Source organism: Anabrus simplex, chromosome 11 (genome assembly GCF_040414725.1).
Source record: "Anabrus simplex isolate iqAnaSimp1 chromosome 11, ASM4041472v1, whole genome shotgun sequence".
In the NCBI taxonomy this organism is placed as follows: Eukaryota; Metazoa; Arthropoda; class Insecta; order Orthoptera; family Tettigoniidae; genus Anabrus; species Anabrus simplex.
Window position 1 is genome coordinate 128,981,060 of NC_090275.1, and position 23,341 is coordinate 129,004,400.

Here is a 23,341-nt window from a genome sequence, read left to right on the forward strand (position 1 = left end):
GCTCCCATAACGCATAGTTGATCTGAAAACAGACCGATGTAAAGATAGTTTCGTCTGGGAGCTGACTTCCTTCTTACAGAATACTGTTGATCGCAACTGCAAGCTCACTGCATTAGCTTTACGACAAATTGATTCAATCTCACTTACTATATTACCATCCTGGGAGAACACACACCCTAAATAATTGAAATTATCGACCTGTTCTAGCTTTGTATCACCAATCTGACATTCAATTCTGTTTAATTTCTTACCTACTGATATCAATTTAGTCTTCGAGAGGCTAATTTTCATACCATACTCATTGCACCTATTTTCAAGTTCCAAGATATTAGACTGCAGGCTTTCGGCACAGTCTGCCATTAAGACCAAGTCGTTAGCATAGGCCAGACTGCTTACTACATTTCCACCTAACTGAATCCCTCCTTGCCATTTTATACCTTTCAGCAGATGATCCATGTAAACTACGAACAGCAGAGGTGAAAGATTACAGCCTTGTCTAACACCTGTAAGTACCGTGAACCAAGAGCTCATTCTACCATCAATTCTCGCTGAAGCCCAGTTGTCAACATAAAAGCCTTTGATTGATTTTAATAATCTACATTTAATTCCATAGTCCCCCAGTATAGCAAACATCTTTTCCCTCGATACCCTGTCATATCCTTTCTCTAGATCTGCGAAACATAAACACAACTGCCTATTCCTCTCGTGGCATTTTTCAATTACCTGGCGCATACTGAAAATCTGATCCTGACAGCCAATCTGTGGTCTGAAACCACACTGGTTTTCATCCAACTTCCTCTCAACGACTGATCGCACCCTCCCTTCCAAGTTGCCAGTGAATACTTTGCCTGGTATACTAATCAGTGAGATAGTTGTTACAATCCTTCCTGTTCCCTTGCTTATAGATAGGTGCAATTACTGCTTTTGTCCAATCTGAAGGTACCTTACCAACACTCCATGCTAATCTTACTACTGTATGAAGCCATTTCATCCCTTCCTTCCCACTATATTTCACCATTTCAGGTCTAATTTCATCTTTTCCTGCTGCTTTATGACAACGGAGTTTATTTACCATCCTTTCCACTTCCTCAAGCATAATTTCACCAATCTCATTTTCCTCCGCCCCATGAGCTTGGCTGTTCGCAACACCACCATGATGATTTCCTTTTACATTGAGAAGATGTTCAAAATATTCCCTCCACCTCTCCAGTGATTCCCTGGGATCTATTATGAGTTCACCTGAATTACACAAAACACTGTTCATTTCCTTTTTCCCTCCCTTCCTAAGATTCTTTATTACTGTCCAGAAAGGTTTTCCTGCTGCTTGACCTAGCCTTTCCAGGTTGTTACCAAAATCTTCCCAAAAGTTCTTTTTGGATTCAACAACTGTTTGTTTCGTTCAGTTTCTTTCATCTACGTCTGCCTTGGCCCTTGTGTGGAGCCATTTCTGATACGCCTTCTTTTTACGTTTACAGGCTGCTCTCACTTCATTATTCCACCAAGATGTTCACCTTTTCCCATCTTTACACACAGTTGTTCCTAGGCATTCCCTTACTGTTTCTACTACAGCATCCCTGTATGGCACCCATTCACTTTCTATATCCTGAACCTGCTTACTGTCTACTGTTTGAAACTTCTCACTAATCATATCCATGTACTTCTGTCTAATTTCCTCGTTCTGGAGATTTTCTACACTTATTCGTTTGCAGACAGATTTCACTTTCTCTACCCTAGGCCTAGAGATACTTAGTTCACTACAAATCAGATAGTGGTCTGTATCATCGAAAAATCCCTGGAAAACTCGTACTTTCCTAACAGATTTCCTGAATTCGAAGTCGGTTAAGATATAGTCTATTATGGATCTGGTACCCCTAACCTCCCATGTGTAGCTGTGAATAGGCTTATGCTTGAAGAATGTACTCGTAACTGCTAAACCCATACTAGCACAGAAGTCCAGCAAACGCTTCCCATTCCCATTAGCTTGCATATCTTCCCCACATTTACCAATCACCCTTTCGTATCCTTCAGTTCTATTCCCAACTCTTGTATTGAAATCGCTCATTAGCACTATTCTATCATTGCTGTTGACCCTGACTGCGATAACACTCAATGCTTCATAAGACTTGTCAACTTCATCCTCATCTGCACTCTCACATGGTGAATACACGAACACAATTCTAGTTCTAATTCCTGCAACTGACAAATCTACCCACAGCATTCGCTCATTTATGTGCCTAACAGAAACTATGTTGCGTGCAGTGGTATTCCTGATAAAGAGCTCTACCCCAGACTCTGCCCTTCCCTTTCTAACACCCGTCAAGTCCACTTTATAATCTCCTATCTCTTCCTCGTTATCTCCCCTTTCCGAATATCACTTGCTCCTAGGACATCCAGATGCATCCTCTTTGCTGACTCAGCTAGTTCTACTTTCTTTGTTCCATAAGCCCCAATAATATTGATAGCTCCGCATCGAATTCCATTTCGTTCGCCAAGTTGTTTCCAAGCAGTCCCTCGCCTGTCAAATGGGAGTGGAACTCCGTTACTCCCATAGGTCCGAGGCTTGCTTAAAATGTTCTGAGCTCGGTAAATTCATGAAGCAGGATGCTACCCTACTTGCACATAGTCCAAGTGAGGATCTCTCCTCTAATGGGTTATGGACCACCGGTGAATTGTATAGTGTTAGCCGCCTGAGCACAAGGAGGGCCACGACTCAGAATATGTCTGAGATGCCCACTCCCATTCCATAGCAACTGGTGTCCCGACTCTCAGTACCACTTACTAGGCCATTCAGCCGTTGCCCATGGTTCACGAACTTGGACGTGACTACGGTAACCCACACCTTGAACCATGAGTAGTTTTTGGTTTTACTTTTATTTCACCTCCATTAGTCCATTCTGTGTCCATTGTATGTCTCTCTCTCTCTCTGTTTCCCAATATGAATGCTACGTAACTGGGCGAAATTTAATGTGGAATCGACGTGTGAGGGAAAGTTTAGAGAGTTCCAAACAGGAAAGGACAGTCAATTTAACATTCCACGTTCCTACTGTTTGTTCACTTGAGCACACTGTGTCGTTTTCAGAAACAAGCCAATGGAATTCATACAAAGATGACATTTCGTGGCATGTAGAGTGCAAGAAGCAGGAAGTTATCTCACCTCAGGCTTACCTTACCATCAGTCGTGTAACCCAGCTTAATGTATCTTTGTTCCCTGTTGTCGGTAGTTCTCAGATGGTTCCTATAGGAAAGAGGATCCCCTGCAGCCATGGACTGTCCAGTGGCTCTGTGCATGTTTCACCTATGAATCCATGCTTTCCTCTTCCTTGTGCTTCAATGTAATAATTATATACAGGCTCACTTATTCCTATCACCAATATTCCATACCTGTTTAATACTAATTTGGTGTCCAGTTTACAGCATTCCGTGAGTTGTAAATATTGGCTTCAAGTACTTGTAGACTTTCCCTGTCTAATGCTGTATACTTATGTTGGTAGGTATAGTCCGTCAAGATTTGCAGACTCTCCCTGCAGCAATTGCCCTGCTGCTGAGTGGCGCTATATACCAGTGCAGGAACAACCCTCCTTCGGACTGGCCAGAGATGGCGTACCGGCTAGTGATGCGGCACGATCTGGCTGCACTGTGCAAGACCCTCCCCGCTCGCGCGCCTAACGGTCCCAAGTCAACAGTTAACTTACCAAACACCAGCTTCTTACCGATATCAACCACTGGAACCGGAGATGGCAGGAAGGGTCCCGCTCCCTCCAGAATACACGAGAACGACGAGGAGGATGGCATGGAGACCAGTGAAACAGAGGTACTGTTTATTTTCTATCCAAAATGTACAGTTGGATTTTAATTTAACTGAACAGTGACACATACATTTTTGGCAATCATGAAACAAGTTTGGTCCCATTAAACAGCTTCTAGATCTAATAAAACTAACAGAGAGTATAGTTTAGAGATGTCAGTGAAAGGAGTAGTCTGTTACTAGATTCTTGAACAACTTGCCATTAAGTCAAAACTAATGCTATCATTTAGACTTTTACAGCTCATGTAACTATTCATGATGTAACAGCATAATATTAACAAAAACAGAAGAAATAAAAAAAAAATGGAGAAAGTATTTTCAGAAGTTGCTGAACATGAGAACTAATGACAGTCATTCACCAGACCACCAGGAAAGACAATTAGTTGATGAAGAAATGGATAAAGAAATTACAATGAATGAAATTGAAATGGCAGTAAGAAAGATGAAGAATGGAAAAACTGGTGGAATAGATGAAATTTCAGTGGAGATGATAAAGGCAGCTGGACCTGTTGGCCTGCAGTGGACATATCGAGTTCTCAGGAGTGTCTGGGAGAATAAGGAGGTCCCTGAGGATTGGCAAAAAGGAATACTTATCCCAATTTTCAAGAAAGGCGATAAGAAAATTCCATTTTACTAAGATAATGGAGAGGTTTCTGGTAAGTAGGATAAGGTTGAGGTTTGAAAATCAGATACTGGAAAATCAGTTTGGTTTCAGAAGTGGAAGGTCAACAATAGAGCCCATTTTCATTATGAGACAGCTAATGGAAAAGCAAAGAGTATGGGAATGATATGGTGATGATATTCATTGACATTGAAAAGGCATATGACAGTGTCCCCAAGACTAAAGTTTGGGACAATCTGGTGCAAAAAAGAATTGGACAGGGATTAATAAAAATGAACATGGCAATGTACAAGGAATGTTGTAGTTTTAAACAAACACAAGTTGGCAGGACATGTTGGTTCAAAATCACTAGTGTGCTGAGACAGGGAAGTGTTCTATAGCCAATCCTGTTTACAATAGTAATGGATGACATCATGAGAACAGCAAAAGCGACATATGGAGGAAGAGAAATGCACATGTTGTTATTTGCAGATGATATTGTGATTTGGGGAGAAGAGGACATGAAGGTTCAAGAACAGTTAGATGTGGTGAATAGGATGATCGAAGAATGTGGATTGAAAATAAGTGTAGAAAAGAGTAAAATTCTTGTTATGACAAGGAGAGAGAAAGAAGGGAAAGGTCAGATCAGACTTGCAGACAAGCCCCTGGAAGTAGTGGAGATGTTCAAATACCTGGGGAGTGAATTAATGGTGAATGCTCGCCTGGATGCTGAGATTAGTAAGAGGATTCAAGCTGGAAGCTGTTTCTATCATAGTGTAAGAAACATGTTACGGAACAAAGATGTGCCAATGGAAGCAAAGGAAACTATGTACAAGATGTATTACGTACACATAACAACTTATGAAGCAGAAACTTGGCCAATGACAAAGAAGGATGAGAGTCGAATACAGGCAGCCGAAATGAAGTTCTTGAGGAGTATGACACAGAAGAGTAGAAGAGACAAAATAAGTAATGAGAAAATCCGGGAAGAAATTGGAGTGGAGAAAATGAATGATAGAATTAGAGAAAAGCCGACTAAGATGGTTTGGGCACATAAAGCGAATGGGTGATGACAGAATGACAAAAAAGGTGATGCAAATGCAAGGAAGGACAGACCGTGGACGACCATGATTGATATGGAAGGATACAATCGAACGCACTATTAGAGAACGAAACCTAGAGTGGGACACAGTGTTGGAGGAGGAGTGGTGGAAAGATCGAAGAATGTGGAGAGGAACCACATTGTAATCAGAATTCCTGGAGAGGAAGGAGTAGAAGATCAGTTGTCCCACAGCCCACATGGAATTGTTAGTGAATTGCTGTGATTGCATTATAGAAATGTAACAAAATTCCAGAGAAGATTTTTAACCTGCTGTGTCTGCTGTAAACAACAAGTACATTTGTACATGGATTCATTGAACAGTATGTGATTTCCTGTATCAGTGTTCGGGCTGGAAGTGGTTTGTGACAGGAAATAAGGACATCATCAGCCATCAAAGCCGTTGCTGAAAGAACTGGAAGAAATCTATTCTGCAAGCAATGAATCATTGCCAGGGAAATAAGAAGATTTGTCGCAGATGATGCCATGCATTATTAAAGAAGAACATAGATTTGATTAAGTGATTAATGGTTTATATATCCTGGCAGTATTGTGGCCAGGTCATTTTCTCTTGCATCTGACAAGATTTATATACTACTAAGATCAGTTTGTTTGCTATGAAATGTAAGTATGTATATACTGAACTGTTCAAAAATATATTCATAGATCTTTATTATAGACTGTTATGCCATTCAGCTTTAGTCTACAAGACTCTACTGCCCTCTTCTTTGCAACTAGCTCTCACACCTCCCATTTTGCCTCATCGCTGAGGCGTTGTGACTCACGATAATTCAGCCATGTAGCTGATGAAACACACTCTGCTATTCTTCTCTGTCAAAAGCCTTCAGCGTGGTTTCTCGGAGAGAACTCTTCAAGAATCCATTCACCACATCGATCCTCGTGTGAGGCACTCGGTATGATCCACTGAGACACCGTGCACAACAGACAAGCGTTCATCTGAATTTGGTTCAGAATCAGCCTTATCCTTCGATGAGCTTTCCCAGGTATCCTCAGAATTTTCTTTCAACACTGCATCTTGAAACTTTCTCTCCGTGCACAATCCCATTGTAGTATGGTCCACATAAAACTGCACCATAAAGGAGAACTGAGAAGGCTAGAGATTCATACACCTCTTGTTAAATCATTAAATCTAAGTAATCAGAATCGCCTCTGTCTCCTTCTGCTTAGCCTACCGTACATGGCAAAGTCCTTTATTCTCCTAGGTAATGAATCCTCCTGATGAGTACACTCTTGCTATTGTTCCGGCTACAGCTGGATAATGGGAAATGATAATGATGAACACTATTTAACAGATACTGAGAAAGCAAACCTATTTAGTAGGGAATTCGGAGATTCAGTAGATGATTGTCAGGAGTTGGAAACCGAAACAGAAGATAGAGAGGGAGAGACAGAGGGAAACAAGAAGCTTCTCATTCACAAATGAAGATATTCTCAGAGAAATTCAACTGCTTCAGCAAGGAAAGGCAGCAGGAAGTGATCAAATTACTGGGGAGGTATTAAAGACAATGGTGTGGTACATAGTGCCTTATTTAAAAATTTCTCTTTGACTATGTCATAAATAATAATGTAATACCAGAGGAATGGAAGGAATCTATAATAATACCAATTTATAAAGGTAAGGGTGATAAAAGGAAACCAGAGAACTACAGACCAATCAGCCTGACCAGTATAGTTTGTAAAATACTGGAGAGTTTAATATCAAAGTACATCAGAGGGATATGTGATGATAAAAATTGGTTCATGAGGAGCCAGTATGGATTTAGAAAGAAATTTTCTTGTGAGGCACAACTGGTGGGATTTCAGCAGGACATATCAGATCAATTGAATTCAGGAGGTCAGTTAGATTGCATAGCCATAGATCTTTCTAAAGCCTTTGATAGAGTGGAACATGGAATATTATTAAAGATATTGGAGGGAATAGGATTGGACGTAAGGGTTACACGTTGGATAAAAACATTTCTAAATTCAAGGGTTCAGAAAGCCAAAGTAGGAAATAATGTATCTCAGGAAGAGAAAGTTTGGAAGGGAATTGCACAGGGTAGTATAATCGGTCCATTACTTTTCTTAATATACACAAATGATTTAGGGAACATTATAACATCAAAAATAAGATTGTATGCAGATGACATAATTGTTTATAGGGAAATAAATAACATTGAGGATTGTTCAGAATTACAAAGGGACCTTGAAATTATCCAACAATGGGTTGAAGAAAATAATATGAAGGTTAATGGAGGCAAATCAACTGTTACAACTTTTACAAACAGGAGCTTTAAAACTGAATTTGAATATACTTTGGATGAGGTAGTTATCCCAAAAGATGGCAAGTGCAAATACTTAAGTGTAAGATTTGAAAGTAATTTGCACTGGAAGGGTCATGTTGATGACATTGTTGGGAAAGCATACAGATTGTTACATGTCATAATGAGGCTACTTAAAGGATGCAACAAAGAATTAAAAGAAAAAAGTTACTTGAGTATGGTTCGTCCATTATTGGAATATGCAAACAGTGTTTGGGATCCTCACCAAGAATACCTAATAAAAGAAATAGATAGTGTGCAGAGGAAAGCAGCAAGATTTGTAACAGGGGATTTCAGGAGAATGAGTAGTGTATCAGAAATGTTAAAGGAACTTGGTTGGGAAACTTTAAGTAAGAGAAGGGAGAAAACTAGACTTATAGGATTATATAGAGCCTATACAGGAGAAGAAGCATGGGGAGATATCCGTGAGAGGCTTCAGTTGGAAAATAATTATATCGGCAGGACTGACCACAAATATAAAATTAGAAGGAATTTTAGCAGAAGCGATTGGGGTAAATTTTCATTCATTGGGAAGGGTGTGAAGGAGTGGAACAGTTTACCAGGGGTAGTGTTTGATCCTTTTCTAAAATCTGTACGATATTCAAGAAGAGAATAAACAGCAATAGAGAAAATATGAAGTGTTAGAGGGCATTCGACCAGTGCAGGTTATTGTAAATAAAAAATGTGTGTGAATAAATTAATTCCATCCCCTGGTCTAAGGAGTTTGGACAGCCAAAGTAGGGGACTGCCTGTAGGGGTGAAGTACAGTGGGGACTTCGAGGGTCCTGGGACCGCTACGGTAGCTGAGAAGGCCCTTCAGGAACTCTGAAAAGTGGTGGCAAAAGGGGGCTCTGGTTAAGACACAGCAGGTCGTTATGCTACTTAGGTTCCAAAATGGGTAAAAAAATAAATAAATAAATAAATAAATAAATAAATAAATGCAATGTAAATTTTAATCTTATACCAGTTGCATAGTATTATTTGAAGTAATTCCACATACTGTATATGAGTTGACTATGTTTGTAAGTATATGAGATATTATAAGTAGAATTTTGTAAACAATATAAATTTATTAAGGATGAGCTGTGTGTTTAATAGAAAAAATTGTTAGCGTAAATTGTATAATATTGTATTATAGGAAAATTTTCTTCTCTTGTTAATTTAATATTCAGTGCTTGACAATAATATATTTTAGTGTACCATTTGCCACCAAGGTAGACACCTCATTTGCAAATAAAGAGAATTTGATTTGATTTGATTTGATTTGATTTGATTTGATTTGATTTGATTTGATTTGATTTGATTTGATTTGATTTGATTTGATTTGATTTGATTTGATTTGATTTATACTATTATACTATACATTATCAATTTATCATACTGCATTTTGTACATTTGCTCATTAAATACAGTATTAAAATTCTTTAATGTGTCCGTCATATGCATATATATATTGTGCGACTTGTAAATTTGAAATAGTTTCACTGGCTGTATGGCTGATAGGGACGAAAGCCCAAATATATATATTTATTTTAAATCATGAACCCTGTATTTTATCATTATCAGAACGTTGAACAGTTAATTCAGTGAACTGAACTTGGCTATGAACTGTGGTTCATGTTATACCACACACTCGCAAAATACTGTCCAGGTACTGCGTGTAGGAACACTGGTGATCACCAGGAGCTGGCGGCTTTCTACTACAAATTTATTCGTCTGCGACTTCTAGTTATTTTTGATCTTCGTATATTAGTTGATATTGTTCTGACTTTGTGTATGACAGAATGTGGTGTCGTGTCTTTGTGCCTATCAAAGTGTGAAACTGACCTCCAATATTCATAAACATTGTACTTCTTTTTACGGCTGATGATGACCGGACTAAGGTCGAAACCGGTCCCATTTAAATAGGAATGTGATTACTGCATTTCCTTCTTTTAAGTATTGAATAGGTTGAACCTCCTTTTCAGTTCTTTAATTTTTAACATCAGGAGACACTGTCGAGGTACTGTGCATACGAACACTGTTTCTCTTGCAGTCTGAGGCAGAAGTGTGTCGTATGTCAACACACTGCTTCACTGTGCCATCACGAGACATTGTCCACGTACTGCGTGTAGGAACACTCTTTCTCATGCAGTCTGAGGCGGAAGTATGTCGTGTGTTTACACACTGCTTCACTGTGAAATTGGAGACACAGTCCTGGTACTGCGTATAGGAACACCATTTCTCATGCAATCTGAGGCAGAGGTGTGTCATGTGTTTACACACTGCTTCACTGTGAAATTGCGAGACATTGTCAAGGTATTGTGCATACGAACACTGCTTCTTATGCAGTCTGAGGCTGAAGTGTGTCGTGTGCGACACTGCTTCAATGTGCCATCTCAAGGCATTGTCCAGGTACTGCACATACAAACACTCTTTCTCGTGCAGTCTGAGGCAGAGGTGTGTCATGTCGCCAAATTAGGGCAAGACTTACGTTTTTTGAAAAAATGCTTGATTAATGACGTAACCCCCAACTTTCTAAAGTTTACCAAGAAAACTCACAGAAATACAGCAAAAACTCGCGCGACTCAACTTAAAACCGATAAAATCTGGATTAAAGAGGAAATCAAATTTCTCCATAAAAAGAAATCTCTCCTGAACCACAAACTATATGAAACTCATTTAGAAGTTTCCACTCTCCTTTGCCCCCTCGAATGGACGTCCTATCAATTACACGTCTCCAACAAACTTAACCTCACTTTGTTAAAGAAACAAAACACACTTGACAAGAAATGGAATGCTCTCTCAAAAACAAAAACAATGCTTAGCAAACATAACAACTCAAATAACACAAGGCCTAATGATTTTCACCAACCTGTAGTAAACTTAAGTAAAATCATTCTTGATGCCGATGATCTTGATGTGCTCAGCAAGGGACCTAAACATAATTGGGGTAATCCTTCTAACCGTGATAATTTAATTTCCACCATAGCTGAATCTGAATTGGCCATTAATAAATTACCAATAAATATACAAGAAGAGGTCCGATATGAAGTCAAACACAAGCTATCTTCCATCCTCAATCAACAACAAACCATTAAACCCAACACAGTGCACGTAGCTAAAGTAAACAAACTTAAGAAAAAAGTGAAACAAAACGACTTAATTATAACAAAAGCCGACAAAGGAAATGCTACCGTAATCATGGACAAAAGTGACTATGTTAATAAAGCACACACGTTTTTTGCAGACAACAACTTCATAACCTCTAAAAAAGATCCAACTAATAAAATACAAAGAGACCTAAAAACCATCATCAAGAACATTTCATTTCTGTTTAATGACCTTGAAAAATCCAAAATGATTATCATGAATCCGAAACTTCCCACAGCCAAAGCGCTACCCAAGATCCATAAAACAGACATCCCCATAAGACCCATTATCAATTTCAGAAACAGTCCGACCTATGAAGTATCTCGTTTCATTCACAAATTCCTCAAGTCACACTATCGTTTTCAAGCCAACACATCAGTAAATAACTCCTTAGAATTCTGCAATAAGATCAGACACTTTAATTTATCCAAACACCACACTCTTCATTCTTTTGATATTACTAACATGTACGCTAATGTTCCCGTTAACAGCACCGTACAATTGATCAAAAACAATCTCTCCAAATTCAGCAATTTAAGTATAGGCGAAATAGATGAATTTATTCGAATTCTTGAATTTACTTTGAACAACAATTTCTTCACTTTCAACAATGTCATTTACCAACAGATAGGTCTTCCCATGGGGTCACCAGCTTCAGGAATCCTTGCAGACATCTACATTGATCATTTAGAACATTCTCACATCATTGGCAAGATCAATGGCATTCAACACTGGACACGCTTTGTAGATGACACCTTTGTTATTTTAGACTCCCACGTTACTAACAGCAACACAGTACTTGGATTTCTCAACTCTATTGACCCACATATAAAATTCACCATAGAGTCAGAAAACAATAAAGCCCTTAATTACCTGGACTTAACCATTAGGCGCAACAGCAACAACACTTTATCCTTCAATATATACAGGAAACCCACCCACACCATCAATACCATCCATCAGGCCTCTGTACACCCAGACATACATAAAAAAGCAGCTTACAATAGCATGGTCCTCAGAGCATTAACTATCCCTTTATCTCGCAAGAATTACAAAAAAGAAATTAATACCATCTACAGCATTGCAGAACACAATGGTTTCAATAGAACCTTCATCAGCAGAATCATCAATAGATACAAAAGCAGACCCAAGACTACCCTAGTTAAAGATTCCGCTCCAAAAGAAAAATTTTCCACATTCACTTTCAATAATAGTAGCATTTACCAAATTTCTAACATTTTCAAGAAACACAGCATCAAAATAGCTTACAGAACCTCCCACACCAACTCCAAACTCATTTTCAATCCACACACTGTCAACAAGAACAATAGCAACATCAACAACAAATATTTGAACTCCGGAGTTTACAAATTAAAGTGCCAATCCTGTAATTCCAGCTACATAGGTCAAACAGGCCGCAATTTTGTCATAAGATACGCCGAACATCGCAACGCTCTCAAATATAATCGTTTTTCAGCTATGAGCGAACACCATAAAGCATCCTGCCACAAATACACTTCGATAGATAAAGACCTGAAGATCTTGCATTATGAGCAAAAAGGCACCTTGCTCAACATTCTCGAGAGCATCCACATCGATTTAGATCAGTTTATGAACCCCACTCACAATTTAAATGAAGTCAGCGAGAAAAAGAACATTCTACTTGAAACATTCATCCCATACATTTGTCAGAATTTCCATAACACAAACAAACCCCACCTCCATCTCCCCGACTCACCACCACTCCCCCCCCCCCCCTTCTCCCAACACCAACCCCCTCCCCCTCCGCTCCTTCCAACCTAGCAAATACAGCCAACCAACAATAGACTCGATCACGCGACCGAGACCGTCACTTTGAGAAGGCCACGCCATTTGAGCTTTAGAAGTCAGTGAGTAAACTAACATCCTCTTGAAACATTCATTCCTTATATTTGCCAAACAAACCCACCTCCATCTCTCCAACTCAACACCCCTCCCTTCCTCAAACCAGCCCTGCACCTCCCCTTCCCCCTCCACTCCTTCCATCCTAGCAAACACAGCCGAACCAACAATAGACTCGATCACGCGAACGAGACCGTTACTTTGAGAAAGCCAGGCCACTAGAGAGGACACCACCTACTGCACACTGTAAGTTTAAGCATTCTTCACAACCATTCCACACTTTTTACTTATCAACCCATGTTTCTCATACAACCTCATTTTTTTCCATTACAGATTAGAACTTCATTGACGGTTTCCACTAGATTACTACAATTTACTATGCATCTATCTTCCACCTAACACAGCTTCTCATATTTCTATATGCGGCTCTTCCGACCCCTCTATAATAAGGCAAAACACCAGCCAACATTATGAAACAATAATGAAGAAAGGGACCGCTATATTGAGAAGATATTGAGAATGCTGCTATTTCGAAAGCCTTAAATTTCATGGTGTTTTTTCTCCTTATCACAGGCTTTTCGCCTGCAGGTTAATTCAGGCTTGGTTTCTCTCAAAATGTTTGCTCCCGCTCTCCTCCTGACCAGTTTGATGTGATGGATTTCCACTAAGATGATTTTGACAGCGATTTCAAACTGTTTTGTGATTTTTATAAACCAATAGTTTGTAAACTATGAGGTCCACAACCTCACCATGTGCTACTATCATTCATTTCCATCTACATCATTTGTTTTCTCATTCCCTTGTTTCTTAGGTTAACGCAGTTTTTAGTATCTATTATTATTTCAAATTAACACCTGTTTCACTGAATTTTGTCACAATAAGTTGTTTTTTGCTCTGCATATTGATGTAAATATTGTATATTTGTGCTAATTTTGTTTCCGTATAGGCTCTCTTTTGTTTGTTTTTTCATTTGCGCTTTCATTATGTTTTTTAGCATTTTTTCAACTCATATTATGTAAATTATTCCAACCCCCCTAATTTTTTTCACTGAAGATGGCTCAAACGAGCCGAAACATGTCTGATCTTGTTTACTCCGTCTAATGACGGAATATATGATGTATTGATTTGGAGGATACTTTCATTTTTCGCCATTGTAAAGTGAAAACCGTCAATACGGAATGATTCTAATATCTTACTGTGCCATTGCGAGACACTGTCCATGTACTGCGTATAGGAACACTGTTTCTCTTGCAGTCTGAAGGGGAAGTGTGTCGTGTGTTGACACACTGCTTCACTGTGCCATCACGAGACATTGTCCAGTACTGCGTGTAGGAACACTGTTTCTCTTTCAGTCTGAGGCAGAAGTGTGTCGTGTGTTGACACACTGCTTCACTGTGCCATTGCGAGACACTGTCCATGTACTGCGTATACGAACACTGTTTCTCGTGCAGTCTGAAGTGGAAGTGTGTCGTGTGTTGACACACTGCTTCACTGTGCCATTGCGAGACACTGTCCATGTACTGCGTATACGAACACTGTTTCTCTTTCAGTCTGAGGTGAAAGTGTGTCGTGTGTTGACACACTGCTTCACTGTGCCATTGCGAGACACTGTCCATGTACTGCGTATACGAACACTGTTTCTCGTGCAGTCTGAAGTGGAAGTGTGTCGTGTGTTGACACACTGCTTCACTGTGCCATTGCGAGACACTGTCCATGTACTGCGTATACGAACACTGTTTCTCTTTCAGTCTGAGGCAGAAGTGTGTCGTGTGTTGACACACTGCTTGACTGTGCCATTGCGAGACACTGTCCATGTACTGCGTATAGAAACACTGTTTCTCTTTCAGTCTGAGGTGAAAGTGTGTCATGTGTTGACACACTGCTTCACTGTGCCGTCACGAGACACTGTCCATGTACTGCGTATAGGAACACTGTTTCTCTTTCAGTCTGAGGCAGAAGTGTGTCGTGTGTTGACACACTGCTTCACTGTGCCATTGCGAGACACTGTCCATGTACTGCGTATACGAACACTGTTTCTCTTTCAGTCTGAGGTGAAAGTGTGTCGTGTGTTGACACACTGCTTCACTGTGCCATTGCGAGACACTGTCCATGTACTGCGTATACGAACACTGTTTCTCGTGCAGTCTGAAGTGGAAGTGTGTCGTGTGTTGACACACTGCTTCACTGTGCCATTGCGAGACACTGTCCATGTACTGCGTATACGAACACTGTTTCTCTTTCAGTCTGAGGCAGAAGTGTGTCGTGTGTTGACACACTGCTTGACTGTGCCATTGCGAGACACTGTCCATGTACTGCGTATAGAAACACTGTTTCTCTTTCAGTCTGAGGTGAAAGTGTGTCATGTGTTGACACACTGCTTGACTGTGCCATCACGAGACACTGTCCATGTACTGCGTATAGGAACACTGTTTCTCTTTCAGTCTGAGGTGAAAGTGTGTCGTGTGTTGACACACTGCTTCACTGTGCCATTGCGAGACACTGTCCATGTACTGCGTATAGGAACACTGTTTCTTGTGCAGTCTGAGGTGAAAGTGTGTCGTGTGTTGACACACTGCTTCACTGTGTCATTGCGAGACACTGTCCATGTACTGCGTATAGGAACACTGTTTCTCTTTCAGTCTGAGGTGAAAGTGTGTCGTGTGTTGACACACTGCTTCACTGTGCCATTGCGAGACACTGTCCATGTACTGCGTATAGGAACACTGTTTCTCTTTCAGTCTGAGGTGAAAGTGTGTCGTGTGTCAACACACTGCTTTACTGTGTCATTGCGAGACACTGTCCATGTACTGCGTATAGGAACACTGTTTCTCTTTCAGTCTGAGGCTGAGGTGGGTCGTGTGTCAACACACTGCTTTACTGTGCCATTGCGAGACACTGTCCATGTACTGCGTATAGGAACACTGTTTCTCTTTCAGTCTGAGGCTGAGGTGGGTCGTGTGTTGACACACTGCTTTACTGTGCCATTGCGAGACACTGTCCATGTACTGCGTATAGAAACACTGTTTCTCTTTCAGTCTGAGGCTGAAGTGTGTCGTGTGTTGACACACTGCTTCACTGTGTCATTGTGAGACACTGTCCATGTACTGCGTATAGGAACACTGTTTCTCTTTCAGTCTGAGGTGAAAGTGTGTCGTGTGTTGACACACTGCTTCACTGTGTCATTGCGAGACACTGTCCATGTACTGCGTATAGGAACACTGTATCTCGTGCAGTCTGAGGTGAAAGTGTGTCATGTGTTGACAGACTGCTTCACTGTGCCATTGCGAGACACTGTCCATGTACTGCGTATAGGAACACTGTTTCTCTTTCAGTCTGAGGCAGAAGTGTGTCGTGTGTTGACACACTGCTTTACTGTGCCATTGCGAGACACTGTCCATGTACTGCGTATAGGAACACTGTATCTCTTTCAGTCTGAGGCTGAGGTGGGTCGTGTGTCAACACACTGCTTCACTGTGCTATCAGGAGACATTGTCCATGTACTGCGTATAGGAACACTGTTTCTCTTTCAGTCTGAGGCAGAAGTGTGTCATGTGTTGACACACTGCTTTACTGTGTCATTGCGAGACACTGTCCATGTACTGCGTATAGAAACACTGTTTCTCTTTCAGTCTGAGGCAGAAGTGTGTCGTGTGTTGACACACTGCTTCACTGTGCCATCACGAGACACTGTCCATGTACTGCGTATAGGAACACTGTTTCTCTTTCAGTCTGAGGCAGAAGTGTGTCGTGTGTTGACACACTGCTTTACTGTGCCATTGCGAGACATTGTCCATGTACTGCGTATAGGAACACTGTTTCTCTTTCAGTCTGAGGCAGAAGTGTGTCGTGTGTTGACACACTGCTTTACTGTGCCATTGCGAGACACTGTCCATGTACTGCGTATAGGAACACTGTTTCTCGTGCAGTCTGAGGCAGAAGTGTGTCGTGTGTTGACACACTGCTTTACTGTGCCATTGCGAGACATTGTCCATGTACTGCGTATAGGAACACTGTTTCTCGTGCAGTCTGAGGTGAAAGTGTGTCATGTGTTGACACACTGCTTCACTGTGTCATTGCGAGACATTGTCCATGTACTGCGTATAGGAACACTGTTTCTCTTTCAGTCTGAGGCAGAAGTGTGTCGTGTGTTGACACACTGCTTTACTGTGCCATTGCGAGACATTGTCCATGTACTGCGTATACGAACACTGTTTCTCTTTCAGTCTGAGGCAGAAGTGTGTCGTGTGTTGACACACTGCTTCACTGTGCCATCACGAGACACTGTCCATGTACTGCGTATAGGAACACTGTTTCTCTTTCAGTCTGAGGCAGAAGTGTGTCGTGTGTTGACACACTGCTTTACTGTGCCATTGCGAGACATTGTCCATGTACTGCGTATACGAACACTGTTTCTCTTTCAGTCTGAGGCAGAAGTGTGTCGTGTGTTGACACACTGCTTTACTGTGCCATTGCGAGACACTGTCCATGTACTGCGTATAGGAACACTGTTTCTCTTTCAGTCTGAGGTGAAAGTGTGTCGTGTGTTGACACACTGCTTCACTGTGCCATTGCGAGACACTGTCCATGTACTGCGTATAGGAACACTGTTTCTCGTGCAGTCTGAGGTGAAAGTGTGTCGTGTGTTGACACACTGCTTCACTGTGCCATTGCGAGACATTGTCCATGTACTGCGTATAGGAACACTGTTTCTCTTTCAGTCTGAGGCTGAGGTGGGTCGTGTGTCAACACACTGCTTTACTGTGCCATTGCGAGACACTGTCCATGTACTGCGTATAGGAACACTGTATCTCTTTCAGTCTGAGGCAGAAGTGTGTCGTGTGTTGACACACTGCTTCACTGTGCCATCACGAGACACTGTCCATGTACTGCGTATAGGAACACTGTTTCTCTTTCAGTCTGAGGCAGAAGTGTGTCGTGTGTTGACACACTGCTTCACTGTGCCATCACGAGACACTGTCCATGTACTGCGTATAGGAACACTGTTTCTCTTTCAGTCTGAGGCAGAAGTGTGTCGTGTGTTGACACACTGCTTTACTGTGCCATTGTGAGACACTGTCCAGGTACTGTGTATAGGAACACTGTATCTCATGCAGTCTGAGGCTGAGGTGTGTCGTGTGTTGACACACTGCTTCACTGTGCCATTGTGAGACACTGTCCATGTACTGCGTATACGAACACTGTTTCTCTTTCAGTCTGAGGCTGAGGTGGGTCGTGTGTCAACACACTGCTTCACTGTGCTATCAGGAGACATTGTCCATGTACTGCGTATAGAAACACTGTTTCTCTTTCAGTCTGAGGCAGAAGTGTGTCGTGTGTTGACACACTGCTTCACTGTGCCATCACGAGACACTGTCCATGTACTGCGTATACGAACACTGTTTCTCTTTCAGTCTGAGGCAGAAGTGTGTCGTGTGTTGACACACTGCTTCACTGTGCCATCACGAGACACTGTCCATGTACTGCGTATAGGAACACTGTTTCTCTTTCAGTCTGAGGTGAAAGTGTGTCATGTGTTGACACACTGCTTCACTGTGTCATTGTGAGACACTGTCCATGTACTGCGTATAGGAACACTGTATCTCTTTCAGTCTGAGGCAGAAGTGTGTCATGTGTTGACACACTGCTTCACTGTGCCATCACGAGACACTGTCCATGTACTGCGTATAGGAACACTGTTTCTCTTTCAGTCTGAGGCAGAAGTGTGTCGTGTGTTGACACACTGCTTCACTGTGTCATTGTGAGACACTGTCCATGTACTGCGTATAGGAACACTGTATCTCTTTCAGTCTGAGGCAGAAGTGTGTCGTGTGTTGACACACTGCTTCACTGTGCCATCACGAGACACTGTCCATGTACTGCGTATAGGAACACTGTTTCTCTTTCAGTCTGAGGTGAAAGTGTGTCATGTGTTGACACACTGCTTCACTGTGCCATCACGAGACACTGTCCATGTACTGCGTATAGGAACACTGTATCTCTTTCAGTCTGAGGCAGAAGTGTGTCGTGTGTTGACACACTGCTTCACTGTGTCATTGTGAGACACTGTCCATGTACTGCGTATAGGAACACTGTATCTCTTTCAGTCTGAGGCAGAAGTGTGTCGTGTGTTGACACACTGCTTCACTGTGCCATCACGAGACACTGTCCATGTACTGCGTATAGGAACACTGTTTCTCTTTCAGTCTGAGGTGAAAGTGTGTCATGTGTTGACACACTGCTTCACTGTGCCATCACGAGACACTGTCCATGTACTGCGTATAGGAACACTGTATCTCTTTCAGTCTGAGGCAGAAGTGTGTCGTGTGTTGACACACTGCTTCACTGTGTCATTGTGAGACACTGTCCATGTACTGCGTATAGGAACACTGTTTCTCTTTCAGTCTGAGGTGAAAGTGTGTCGTGTGTTGACACACTGCTTCACTGTGCCATTGCGAGACACTGTCCATGTACTGCGTATAGGAACACTGTTTCTCGTGCAGTCTGAGGTGAAAGTGTGTCGTGTGTTGACACACTGCTTCACTGTGCCATTGCGAGACACTGTCCATGTACTGCGTATAGGAACACTGTTTCTCTTTCAGTCTGAGGTGAAAGTGTGTCATGTGTTGACACACTGCTTCACTGTGTCATTGTGAGACACTGTCCATGTACTGCGTATAGGAACACTGTTTCTCTTTCAGTCTGAGGTGAAAGTGTGTCGTGTGTCAACACACTGCTTCACTGTGCTATCAGGAGACACTGTCCATGTACTGCGTATACGAACACTGTTTCTCTTTCAGTCTGAGGCAGAAGTGTGTCGTGTGTTGACACACTGCTTCACTGTGCCATCACGAGACACTGTCCATGTACTGCGTATAGGAACACTGTTTCTCTTTCAGTCTGAGGCTGAGGTGGGTCATGTGTTGACACACTGCTTGACTGTGCCATTGCGAGACACTGTCCATGTACTGCGTATAGGAACACTGTTTCTCGTGCAGTCTGAGGTGAAAGTGTGTCATGTGTTGACACACTGCTTCACTGTGCCATTGTGAGACACTGTCCATGTACTGCGTATAGGAACACTGTTTCTCTTTCAGTCTGAGGCTGAGGTGGGTCGTGTGTCAACACACTGCTTTACTGTGCCATTGCGAGACACTGTCCATGTACTGCGTATAGAAACACTGTTTCTCTTTCAGTCTGAGGTGAAAGTGTGTCGTGTGTTGACACACTGCTTCACTGTGTCATTGCGAGACATTGTCCATGTACTGCGTATAGGAACACTGTTTCTCTTTCAGTCTGAGGCTGAGGTGGGTCGTGTGTCAACACACTGCTTTACTGTGCCATTGCGAGACACTGTCCATGTACTGCGTATAGAAACACTGTTTCTCTTTCAGTCTGAGGTGAAAGTGTGTCGTGTGTTGACACACTGCTTCACTGTGTCATTGCGAGACACTGTCCATGTACTGCGTATAGAAACACTGTTTCTCTTTCAGTCTGAGGCAGAAGTGTGTCGTGTGTTGACACACTGCTTCACTGTGTCATTGCGAGACATTGTCCATGTACTGCGTATAGGAACACTGTATCTCTTTCAGTCTGAGGCGGAAGTGTGTCGTGTGTTGACACACTGCTTCACTGTGTCATTGCGAGACATTGTCTAGGTACTGCGTATAGGAACACTGTTTCTCATGCAGTCTGATGCGAAAGTGTGTCGTGTGTTGACACACTGCTTCACTGTGCCATTGCGAGACACTGTCCATGTACTGCGTATAGGAACACTGTTTCTCTTTCAGTCTGAGGCAGAAGTGTGTCATGTGTTGACACACTGCTTTACTGTGTCATTGCGAGACATTGTCCATGTACTGCGTATAGGAACACTGTTTCTCTTTCAGTCTGAGGCTGAAGTGTGTCGTGTGTTGACACACTGCTTGACTGTGCCATTGCGAGACATTGTCCATGTACTGCGTATAGGAACACTGTTTCTCTTTCAGTCTGAGGTGAAAGTGTGTCATGTGTTGACACACTGCTTTACTGTGTCATTGCGAGACATTGTCCATGTACTGCGTATAGGAACACTGTTTCTCTTTCAGTCTGAGGCTGAGGTGGGTCGTGTGTTGACACACTGCTTCACTGTGCCATTGCGAGACACTGTCCATGTACTGCGTATACGAACACTGTTTCTCTTTCAGTCTGAGGTGAAAGTGTGTCATGTGTTGACACACTGCTTTACTGTGTCATTGCGAGACACTGTCCATGTACTGCGTATACGAACACTGTTTCTCTTTCAGTCTGAGGCAGAAGTGTGTCGTGTGTTCACACACTGCTTCACTGTGTCATTGTGAGACTGTCCGGGTACTGCATAAAGGAACACTGTTTCTCATGCAGTCTGAGGTGAAAGTGTGTCGTCACACTGCTTCACTGTGCCATCAGGAGACACTGTCCAGGTGCTGCGTATGGGAGCACTGTTTCTCAAGCAGTCTGAGGCGGACCTGTGTCATGTGTTGACACACTGCTTCACTGTGCCATCACAAGACACTGTCCAGGTACTCTGTATGGGAACACCGTCTTGTAGCGTGAGGCGGAAGTGTTGCCATGTGTTGACACACTGCTTCAAAGCAATTCACTGTGGAGTATTGAACACTTGGAAACAGTCGGAAGTGTTACTTTGGCCATTTCTAGGAAATATCTGATACAGCTATTATGATCCTTTATACGAGTAGGTATTGTTCTCGAAGTCTGTCCAATTTAATCCTTGCCACAATTGCAGGGAACTCTTTAGATACCTGGTTGTAGCAATTTAGGCAAACTGTCCTTTGTTGGTCGCAGGGGTTGCCTAATCTTAAGTTCAAATACAGTGTGTATTTTGTACCTTTGTAAGTTTTTAGCAATACGATCAGTCGTGTTATGTATGTAATATAGGTAGAGCAGACACTTCACAAATCCTCCTGGCCCTGGTAGTTAGAGTTGTAACGATACCATGTTTCTTGACAGGAGGATGGTGCATTGTGTGTGTTCGCTGTGTCCTAAAGATCCATCCTCTTTCTTGGTGACGAGAACGTCTAAAAATGGTATTTTACCGTCAGATTCCATTTCCATGGTGATACAATTGGTAGGGTGCTGGCGATTAACACGATGACTACAAGCTCCTTAGTGGGTGATTTAAACCTCCTGCTCAGCCTTTTTAAATCCCCTCATCTCTATAGTGCACTATTTTACATTAAATATTACTGTACAAAAACAATTGTAGGTACAATATTGATTATTTCAACATACTTTGAGGATGATTGCTAATAGTGTTTGAGGTTATGGTACAGGGCTTGACAGTTTCCCGGAGGGAGAGGCACACCACACTTTCCACAGAACCACAGGCACATGCTCTTTTACTTTCCCATCAAGTCAAAATGGTGGATCCTTAGCCCATACTTGTTCATTTTTCCTGGATCATAAACTCGGAAACGCAAGTGGCCCTTCCAAGATAACATTCCTTCATCAAGGGCGATTTTCTGATCCGGAGTGTACACAACTGAAAACTGGTCATTGAGCCTTTCGTGAATCGGCCTAATTTTGTATAGCCTATCAGGATTCCCCTCATAATGACTGCTGTCGCTAAAGTGTAAGAATGACAAAGTGTTTTCAAACTGGGTTCATGCCATGTTTTTAAAAAAAATTAGCAAGCCGAAAATAGTGTCTTCTGTCCATTACATTTGCAGATCTGGTTTTTGAATTAATCTGGTTGCAAACACTAGTCCTAAAAACTTTTTCATCTCATTTATGTTGACCGGTTTCCACGTCTGAAAAATAGAATATTTAGTGAATGGGTGTGGTGCTGCACTAATAACTTGTTCCGCGTAAAGGTTTTTCTGATGGCATACATATTCAAGGAAATCTTGCAAATAAATTAGTGAAAGACATCAATTCGTTGCTATTTTCAATGTCAACATTTAATCCTATCCGGCCAGTGAACTTGATAGCAGGCGCATCGGTTATTTGAATGTGCTAAATTTCTTTTTGCCCAGAGTCTGGTATATCATCATCGAAATTGCTTTCTCTGTCACTGAGATCAGGCATGTATTCATCATCAGAATCATCGTTCAGTAGTATGTCTTCAATTTCCTCACTTATACTGTGTTTGTAACTGGTCATCTTATCACGACACACCTTCACAAGAATACCACGACTGGCTTAGGTCCGTATTTGCTCAAAGAAAAAATAAAGAAAGCATTGGAATATACCCTCTGTTCAGGTAGTCAGAGTGAGGGACTGTTCATTTATATGCCATCTATGGTTTTCAACACAAAGTACGACTTCGTACAAATTCAGCACTAAATTTGAAACATCGTTTACATCACGCGACCTTAAACGCCTTAATTCGGATACGGTGCCGCACATAGGCTGCTCTTAAACACCTTAAGGTGTCTACAGGAGTGAGGCAAGGTACATTTTCAAAACTCGCGTTGAGTGTGTTTATATTGTTCATTACACGGCATAATCCCAGAAATATAACATCA

The 23,341-nt window shown here is 41.8% G+C and overlaps 1 protein-coding gene across 2 annotated transcripts in view; it reads left to right on the forward strand.

Annotated features, from left to right (window-relative positions):
- Positions 1 to 23,341, forward strand: part of shtd (shattered) — a 786,765-nt gene that overhangs the window by 485,415 nt on the left and 278,009 nt on the right. For both annotated transcript variants that reach the window (XM_067155551.2, XM_068229717.1), the window contains exon 18: positions 3,492 to 3,811. In XM_067155551.2, coding sequence (XP_067011652.2) covers positions 3,492 to 3,811 — 320 coding nt within the window. The remainder of the gene's footprint in view (positions 1 to 3,491; positions 3,812 to 23,341) is intronic.